Source organism: Aulonocara sp. 'chitande type north' Nkhata Bay, linkage group LG6 (genome assembly GCF_057382095.1).
Source record: "Aulonocara sp. 'chitande type north' Nkhata Bay isolate Kocher_YH1m ecotype deep benthic linkage group LG6, A_spYH_male_GT1.1, whole genome shotgun sequence".
Classification (NCBI taxonomy): Eukaryota; Metazoa; Chordata; class Actinopteri; order Cichliformes; family Cichlidae; genus Aulonocara; species Aulonocara sp. 'chitande type north' Nkhata Bay.
Window position 1 is genome coordinate 37611287 of NC_141349.1, and position 10368 is coordinate 37621654.

At 41.2% G+C, this 10368-nt stretch overlaps 1 protein-coding gene across 1 annotated transcript; it reads right to left on the minus strand.

The window, feature by feature from the left end:
* Positions 1-997: 997 nt before the first annotated feature.
* On the minus strand, positions 998-3284 carry LOC147328444 (cysteine-rich protein 1). Its single transcript, XM_086296825.1, has 4 exons — positions 2583-3284; positions 1619-1713; positions 1452-1506; positions 998-1353 (listed from the first exon to the last, which is right to left on the minus strand). The coding sequence occupies exons 1-4, from the start codon at positions 2623-2625 to the stop codon at positions 1343-1345; spliced, it is 204 nt and encodes a 67-aa protein (XP_086152951.1). The 5' UTR covers positions 2626-3284; the 3' UTR covers positions 998-1342.
* Positions 3285-10368: the final 7084 nt, after the last annotated feature.

A 10368-nucleotide genomic window follows, 5' to 3' on the forward strand; every position in this document is an offset into this window, starting at 1 on the left:
TCCCTCTCTTTTCTTTCAGTTCTGTCAGTGCCCCTCAATCACCCAGTGGTCTGCATAGCACCCACTCATCCCTCTGCCCCCCTTCCACCTATAATTCTGCCCTTCCACCACCACCCGTCTCTCTAATAAGGGAGTGTAGCTGAAACACTTGCAAATGAACAGTCAGCCAGCTGGTAACACAGCAGTCATGTGATCTATCAAGGTAGGGGGTTAGAGGGTGAAGGAGACATGGGAGGTGAGAGAGGCTTGGTGTGCTTGGGATAGAATATGGATCTGGAAAAAGGAGAAGGAGATGGACAGTTTTAAAGGCACACTGAAGGCTAGACAGGTATATCTCTGCTTACTCTTTGCTAGATGTCATAATAAACCCTCTCTCCCTTTGTCCATCTCCTCTCTCGATACTATTTCTTTTTCAGCCTCTTCACCCTTTATTTCAATATCCATCTCACCTTCAAGAGCAAACACCTGAAATGTCACTGGAGTGACACATGACACTCAACAGGAAAACGCATCAACCACATCTCTGTTTTGTTTTGTTTTTTCATATGCGTGCCAGTGTGTGTTTGAAAAAAAGAGAGCGAGAGCGTGTGCATCGAAACTGTGCACTTCACCCACCACTGGGTGACAAGCTCCTGCAGCAGTGAAGGCACACTGCAGACGCACTGCTTGCACGTGCACGTGTGTGTGTGTGTGTGTGTGTGTGTTTGACAGAGAGAGCCCCATGTTTGCCTCACTGTAGCACCCATTCCAGTAGATTCTGCTGGCAGAAGATCTAGTTTACCCTGCCAACAGCAACCACTCTTATCCATTCCTGCTCCTTTCCCCTGGCGGCTTGATGGGGGAGAGAGGGAGAACCCTCTAGCCCAACTAATTTTTTACATGCATCTGTATTGTTGGTGATTAGAGTTTTTATTAGTTTGTGAGGGAACACAATCATGCCGCATGCCCAGAAATCCTAAAGTGTAAGCCCCTGATTGCAAAGTCTTAAAAACTTAGACATCTACCAGAATTTGATGCTGCAACATTCAAAAAATGTATTTATTTGCACTGACTCACACTTTTCTACATCCAAATTAATTTACATTACAAAAGTGAACAGTCACATATACATAGCATTGCCTAGTTCTACCACATTTATAAATATTTTAATTCGTCAAAAGGGAACAAAGAGAGCTCACTCTGTCCTATAAGGTTTACAGTATATTCCGGTCCTTCATTATTATTTATTCACTCCTTTATCTTTTGCCTTATATAAACCGGATCTTTTAAATGTCAGCATTTGTTCATTTTTGCCTCATCCTGGCTTTTGTTGAGGGGATATACTGTGCCACACCGACGTCAGTTACCTGTTACCTGTTAAGAAAGATTTACACAGAGAAAAGGCATTCAGAAATAGCGTGTGGTTGGCCAGTTGTGCGTGTTTGTGTTTTCATATTGAGATGGCAGTATACCTCTCGGTCCAAACATCTTCAGATAGCAGTGTGTACAGTATGGCTTCTCATCATACTGAAACACAACGAGTAACACATATTTATAGCATCATCCTACTCATTCAGTAAACTGCATTCATATTACTTTCCTTGAATACTTAATTGACTCAGTTGTTGTCCTTATATACCTCAGCATGTTGTCCAGGGGTGAGCTGTCTGTTACACTTCTGACACTTCAGACACAGAGGATGGTAGTCTCTCCCTAAGGACCTCTTCTTCTCACCTGCACCAAAGGAAGAGATGGACTAGCTTAATGAGAGGCAGGATCGGATATTTTTATTAATATTTAATTAAAAAGTCAAAAGGATTTTGCATCTCATACAATTTCTGATAACACAATGTCTGGATTTCATGTGTCTGGTTCAGAAGTTACAGACTATTAGCCTCATCAGTGCAAGTAGGCCAGAGACTGTGATGTTGAACTAAAAGTAGGGCAGGTCACATCAGAGAATTTGAACTTAGCTGGTGCATGAACAGGCGAGAAAAACTAACAGCAAAAATAACAACCAAAGAGGAATCTAACTGGTGGTTTGAGTCATTTTGTGGATCTAATGGCTAGGCCTGAATGTGGAAAAGGACTTGTTTAAAAGAGAGGGGAGGTAGGGAGGAAACCCAAAGAGCAGTGCATGCTCGTTTGGCTAGACCCACATCCTGTTGTTATCATGGATACGAGTGTGTGCATTTGTGTGCATGTATGGTTCAAATAAAGCCAAAAGCCTTAAAAAGAAAGAGTGAAATGCCTTTTTTTGTCCTCTAAAAAGAAAATAGATAACAATTTTGCATTTAAGGAACATATTGATATCATTGCACTTTGTCTAATGTAGATAATAAGACTTTGCAGAAAGAAAACAAAACACAAGGTGAACCTCAATCTTATGTTAACTCCAAAAAATGCCCTTTATTAATTTTATTACACCTGGTTTCACCTGTTCATTATTTGTGCTTTATTTCAGATTTCAAGTTTTATGACAATGCCAAACTGATCTGCCACAGAGATGGTAGACAGACAGATAAAGAGCGTGTAAAGCAAGTGCCAGACAGAAAGAGGAAGACAATTGCATCGAGTTTAAAAATTAAACAGGTCAGACTTACCAAAGTAGACAGGCTTCCCGCAAATTGGACAGTAGCCTACCATGATAGTATCTAATTATTTATCAGTATATGCGTTTATGTGTGCACCTTTTTAGTCCACAGTGTCCTATGAGCGAAATCGCGTGAATACGGGTGTGAACTGAAAAGTGACAGGAAAACCGTTAAACTGTAGACATCTCAGCATCTTGTGCAGTCAAAACCAGGATGTGGTGAGACGTCACAGGAAGAGAGTAAACTTTGAGATTTGAGCAGTAAATGGTGTCATCAGTGGAAAAACTAGAGACAGGTAGTTTGTCTCTTTCATATATATGTGTGTGTGTGTGTGTGTATATAATTTGATCATTTTACATATTTTAAATCACATTATTTTACAGTGAACTTTTCATATCTTCATATAATGTTTTGCGCACTCATCTATAACACTGTAAAGAGAGAAAGAAAGAAGGAACAAAAAACATCTGTCACCAGCTCAAATTCCCAGCTACCTTCTCCCTTTTCGTGCTCTTTTCACCCTCTTTTCTAGATTAAAAACAAGGATTTGAGCTCCTGAACTGAAAAGGGAAACTTGACACTTGTGCCTTTCTTTTCTTCTTTCTTTCTGTCTGTCTTCTTTCTCTCTCTCTCTCTCTCCCTCTGTGTGTGTGTCAAATACTCACACACACCTCCCGCTCACTGACTCACACAGACACCATACACCCATTTACACACACACATGCACTCACCAAAAAGGCCATCCTTCTGCTCAGTGACATCACATAAAGAGGCTGCAGCCAAAGTGCGGAGGGAGAGTCAGGGTGAGGCTGGTCTAGTGGAGGGACAGATGGGGCTGGGCAGCGGAGGCAGTTATCCCCTAGGGATAGGTGATGGAAGCAGACCTCGGGAGGGACAGGGGTGAGGAGAGATGAGCGAGACAAGGTTGGAGACAGTAGCCAACTACAGCTCAGCGGGGACAAAGACGATGAACTGTGATGAACTTTGTTGAGTGCAGAACAAGGCCACTGAAGTCACTGTGGAAGACAGGCAAATGTCTGTGTGGTTCGATTGCTATCACTGTCTGGGCTTATACATGGCTGAAATAGATGTTTAGCAGCATCAAGGACCAAAGACCAGACTCTGCAAGAGCTTCTTCCCCCAAGCAGTCCACTCACTACCACCAAAGGACTGATATACACATACACCTCTACAAACACCTTACAATACTCACCAAAAGACTCAAAAACAACAAAAACTTCCGCTAATCCACTACAAACTGGACCTGGGAACAATATGCTTATTTTTACACTCAGTCTCATAGTTGCTGAACACATATCTAAATTATATTATATTTGCACATTTTCCATCTTGCACATGTCTTCGCCCTGTCTTGTCTACAATATCATGACAATAACTTCAACCTGGTATTCAATACCTACTGCACAATACACTTTGTGTTGTCTCTGGACTGTCTTTGTTTATAGTTATCATTCTAGCATTGTATAGTTACTACTATAGTATTGTATAGTATTGTATAGTTAGTAATTAGTACCTTTTTATCCCTTAATTTTACCAAAATTTAGCATGTTATTTATTTGTAATTCTTAGTTTTATATCTCTTGGAGATATATCTTTTATATACTTATAAATGCACCATGAGGGGCTTGGGGTGAAACAGCATTTCGCTACGTTGTATACTGTGTATACTGTGTATACTGTGTATACTGTTGTATTGACAATAAAGCTCTTGAATCTTCAATCTTGAACTGAATCAAGGAGTATCCAGGAAACTATGGTGATGGAAGACTTATTCAGATGGTTTAGTTAATTAAGAGTACTTCAGAGCAAAATAACTCCATGTACTTTTTACTTAAGTAAAAGTTAATTAGGAATAATTAAAAGCTAAATGTTTCAGACACGGGGAGCATTATGCCATAAAACTGACTAGTTGTTTCTAATCCTTAAGGGGAATTCCACCAGCATACACATGAAAATCTATTTAAGGTCTTAGGGGGTGCTGCTACATATGAAAAAGTTTAGTGATGCTTTTTGTAGCTCTAGAGTGAGTAACTGAAATGTGACAAATTCTCTCCAGTGATATCTTTAAATTGAAAATTAAAAAGTGCAGGTGCAAAGTCAGAAAAAAGGGTGTTTTGTGCAGCGCACTCCTACTCCCCGTTCAATAATACATACATGTGCAGCTGCTAAAAGGGCCAAATATCACATTCAACTTAACAGTCAACAACTGTTCACTGTTAAGTTGCATTGTAAGATATGTTTGCGGTTGTTCTTCTGCAATAATTTTGACAAAAACACATCTTTTCTACCCTACATTCACAATTTAGATGATAGAAAAATGTTGTGGATTAAAAAAGTCCTATATTTGGAATATAATGCAAGAGTAAATAGTATATAGACACATGCATTCATATGTATTTTCAATACATAGTCAATGTTTTACAGTAAGTGTTTCTTTTTCAGCCTTTAGACGTGCCGAAAACATCTGCAAATCATTACTGCAGCTGATGAACTTCTGAAAACCATGGAATATATGTATTTCATCATTTGCATATTTACCGGCATCCCTCTCCTGTGTGTCATGCTTTGCAGAGGGATGGAATACCAAGTAGGTATTTCATCTGACCAGCTTTCCCTACAGGATAACCTATCATGTCTCTCCATCAGCATTCATTGTGTGTGGACAGCGCTTGGAGAGCTACATCCTGAATTAGAGGCCTGTATGCATGCAGTTTTTTTTGATGCAAATGATGATGTGCTTTTAATAGAGAGCAGATTTTGAATATGCAGAAAGAAAGAGAGACCGTTGTCATTAAAGCAAGAAGAAGCAAAAGATTTCCACAGGTTGAAATTGCAGAAAATTGAATACTGAAGGAAAGGGGATAGAATTAGGAAGAAAACAGAAGTGGAGCATGGAGAAACAGAAGTAATGTAATTGTGAACTAAGGAAAAGAAAGGAAAGAAGTGGAAAGAAGAGAGGAGGCGTTAAAACCACATTTCCCAGTGGATCTCTTGGTGAGGCTATGCTGAGAAAACTGCCAAAACTCTTAACAGACACATTCCCGTACTGGCAAGCACATATGCATGGTTCACTTCTGCCAAGTCATATGAGATACACCAACACACTGGATGGAGAGATGTGGGAATATGGTGTGTATGAAGTGAAGGATTTACAGTAACATTCAGTGAGTGGTGGAAAGAGACAGAGCTTGGGAAGACACAGAGAGAGAGGTAGAGAAACACTGGCTTCTCTCCTCTGTGTCCTCTGGTGGGTTGGATCTTGTATAGGCCAAACCCTCCGACGCCAGCTTTGAGAATTGTATGCAGAGGGGTGGAGGGGACACAGGAAGAGGCTCAGGAAAGAAAACGGCTGGAAGGATTCCTTCTTCCCACACATAAATGCACTCTTGATCACATGTGCGTACACATGAACGTACAGTCACACATATACACAGCCAAAAAGAGCCTTTGGAAGGATTCCTTTTTCCCCACTCACTCTCACACACCCACTAGTCATCACGTTTCAGCTCTTGGCATCCTTCTTTCTCCTCAAAGCCCAGAATATGACATGGCTTTAGGGTTGCATCTCAACTGCATACACATAGTCAGCCTCACAGTACAAGACATATGGCAAAGAAAATCAAGCAGCATTTCAAACATTTGACAAATGAAGACAACCAAAGGACCACATGGTGATTTAGTTGGTGGTAACTCTTTGAGGTGCAGAGAATGCCTTTTTGTTTTTGAACTTGCCTCTTTTCATTGTTGATGTATAAATATCAGTTTTCAAGATGAATTTTCTTTGCCTCTTTGAAAATCACTAGATTGTTAAAGAAAGGGAAACAGCTCACGCCTTTGTAACCAAGCCAAAACTAAGTCTCTCACCCTTTGCTGTTACAAGCCTTTCTGGTGTGCATTTGGAACAGTCAGATGGATATTTTGGTTGCTTGCACTGTGGTGTGGTAAGCCATTCCTGGGGTGTGTTTTTCACAAATATCCCCCTCTGTGACAGTCTTCATGGAGTCAAACAATCTAAAGGCTATAATCCTCTACTAAGGGTACGAGTGGATGGAAAAGTCCTTGTTTTTCACTCATAATCTGGCAAAGCCCATAAGTCCCTTCATGCCTCTATGCAGTGATATGATTATAAATGGCAACTATTACTACATGATTAGTAGATGTGAGTGGCTGGGTCAGTCAGTTTTCATTCTGTTGTTTTTCTTTTTTGTACATGAGTCTTTGTTGTGTGTACATCAGCGACTGACTTATATTATGGTACCATAATGTGTGCACGTTTAAAATCTCCATAATGTAGTTTTAAGGTGAGTATAAAGTGAGTTGAGGATAGGAAAGTAGTAGTTGTGGTTAAGGTTAAAGAAAGTCATTATAATGTCCTCTGAATTCATGGGCTCGTGACAACCTCTGTGTGTGTGTGTGTGTGTGTGTGTGTGTGTGTGTGTGTGTGTGTGTGTGTGTGTGTGTGTGTGTGCATGAACAGTAAATTAAACAGATGCCAGTATTGCTTAGGCTTTCAATTCTCCATAGGGCTTATAAACAATACCAGTCCCCCAAATGTCTAATGTCGCTTCCAAAATGCCATCCCCGCACATGCAACAGACTGAGTACTAACACACACACACTCACCAAAAACTGAACATGATGCACAAGACAGCAAAAACTGTTGTGATAGCAAACTTCAAGAGCTGTTTAACAAACTGGAGTGAACAGATTTTTATGATGTTCTTCTTTGTAAGCGACAAGTTGGTCAGTCAGTTGATTGATCCTCCTCGTTTTGTTTAAATAAACCTAAGATATCCCAATAAATGTTGAATGGCTTATGATTTTGTTTGTGATTACATGTACAACTACAATTTTGTTGTACACGTACAATGACAATAAAGGGCTATTCTATTCTATTTTATTATTTTTCTTTACATATCTTTGCTGGCTTTTTCTCTAGTCCCATCATAGCCTAGCTAAAATAATACAACTGGTCGATGGATTTAGACAAATTTTGGTGCAGATATTTATATCCATCTCAGGGTGAATGGTCAGCTTTTTCCTCTGGTCCCATAATAATAATAATAATAATTCAGAAAATTTTCTAATGTGCACCTAAATTTGGTTCATAACTAAATACCTGACACCCCCCCATCCCCATTCCCAGCAGACTGTGCTGTACTCTCTGCTTAGAATGTTTTCCACTACCATAAAACATTACATTTACCCAGCAAACATACCCATGTTGGCCCACAGTGAGTAGCTGTGGGTGAACTGTAGGGCTTTGTGGACAGGGCAAACCCACACTTATCCCACACAGGCCCAAACTGAGTGTGCCCACATGGGGCCCATGGCAGTTTTGCCTTTGGGACACCAGTATTGGTTATGGGCAAGCCTACTGTGGACTTCCACAATGAAGACCAGTGTGGGGCCACAGAAGTTTTTACCTTTTAGGTCCCCATAAAGGTTTTCTGTGGGTAACCTATTGTAGGCTTGCACAAAAATTCCTCACTGGCCCCTCCATGCCAATGAGGCACATACAGGCACCCACTGTGGGCCATTTAGGTCTGCCCTCAGGGGCCCACACAGGCCTGGAGTGGGCATGTTTGCTGGGTAGTGTCAGGTTAACAGAACTTTTAGCATGCCTAAACTTCTAGTCTTGTATTGTTACAACAACATGACAGTTTGATGAATCATCCAGCATTTGAAACTTTTGTAGTAGCGGTAGTAAAAAAACAAAACAAAAAAACCCACTGTGTCCAGCTTCTGAGCCAGCACTGTGAAACCAAGCTTTGTTCACGATTACAGAATTCAGTTTAAATTATAGTGGAAACTGGATGCTTTTCAAAGTTACAAAATAGGCCAGATTTCATTTAGGAAAATGTCCTCTACAATGATGCAGAAGATATTTTAGATATTTCTTTTCTATTTAATGTTGGAACCATGACAAACATGTTCGTCTTTGCTCTAAACATTTCACATAAAAATATCACCTGGCTGACAAATAAAGACTGTGGATCCAGTCAGAGCAGGTGGCCTAAGATGACTGGCTACCTATTAGCACAAAAAAGAGGAAAACTGTTAGAAATAGATAGAATAGAGTACCTATATACCCCAAAGGGAAAAGCTGCCATGAGCTCTCAGTCACTAAGTAGGGTTCTGACTGCACAGTGCTTGGTTCTCAAGGCTGGTCCCACCTATTGTTTAGATCTGCTTTAGGAAACAGTAAGGCAGGCAGAAGGAACGAACCTAATGTGTTGCTTCTTGCCTGTGCATTCTTGGCATAGCTTGTTGCCCTTTTCATTTTTTGACTGTGATTTTTTTCCCTCTTGCTTTAATAGTGAAGCCAAGGGTCCACAGCCAGCCAAGTCCCACCGCTCCAGTCTGGCTAAGCCACAGAAAGCCTGGCCTCCTCTACTCTGCTCTCTCTGTCTCCCATTCTCATCATATGTACTACAATATGTACCCCTCTCTCTTTCTATTTGTATGTCAATATACCTCCTCTCTTACGTCTCTTTCCTTCATGTTTGTCTATACTGGTCAGTCTGTCTTTTTGTCTCATTTTCTCCCCTCTTTCTTATCTTGTTCTCTTCAAACACATGCACACAGACACACACACACACACACCACCCTCTCTCCCTGCCTGACAGTCTGTCACAGCCAGCGGACTGGTTTAGCAGGCGGGGTTCAGCTGGGCTCCACAAACACATGGCACTCAATCTGCCTTCTTGTGTGTGCTGGAATGGTATTTCTTTCTCCGTGCTGTTTAAAGCTTTCTGTTTAATCTTCTTTTAATTTTATGGACATGTTTAAAAACAGTCAAGTATCTTTATGTTACACTGTAGACGGGCAAATGCGTACTTTTGTAGTGAAATTTATGTCTAAGGTTGGGGAGTTTCTCATACACAGGTCGTTTTAAATATCGTCGTTGTCACGTCTAACCTTCAAAAGCTGACTGCATAATGCTTAGGTAACACTGATATGATAAATGCAATGACGCGTCATCTAAAATTTAGTTGCTCTACAGAAGACATTTGGTCTTTTTTCAACATGACTGCAAGAGAGTTTGGATGTATCCAAAAGAGGCAGTGTAGACAATTTGCTCCTCTCTGCGTCTCAATTATAGATCAAGAGCCCCTTGTGTGTACAAAAAACAGAATTCGCCAACTCAAACAAAGCCTGCTTCCTCTTCTGCTCTGCTCTGTTCCTATATGATCAGCACCATTCATTCCGCCACTCAGACAGGAATCTAATTAGACCAGAATATCAACATTAAAACCTATCTGCCCCCCTCCATCCTTCTCTCGCTCTCTCTCTTTGTTTCTCTGCTCTTCCCTACAGCTGGTGAGAGTATGGTTTGTGGCTGCCCCTCCCCCAGGTTTTGAACAAGCCAATAAGAGAGCACGTCAGCAAAATACCCCCCCCCACACACACACACAGAGACACACACCGACACACACACCATCCCTCGGTTTCCCTTACCACCCTATCCATTTCCAATCCCATCCCCCAGAGCCCTCTCTACACCCCATCCCCCTTTCATACCACCCCTAACCCACTTACTCATCCTGCCTCCACCCTCCCACACACCCATGAGACTTCCCCACCCTCTCCACTTTCTCACCCGTTCTCACCCTCCGTAGTACCTCCATGGTCCTCGTCTTCTCCATTCCTTTCACTTTTCTTCTCACTCACCCTTATTCCTGGACACCCTTCCTTTCTTCTATACTCCCTCCCCGTCATTACACCAACTCGCCATTTTCATTATCCCCATCTCTTCTGTTTCCCTTCTTTC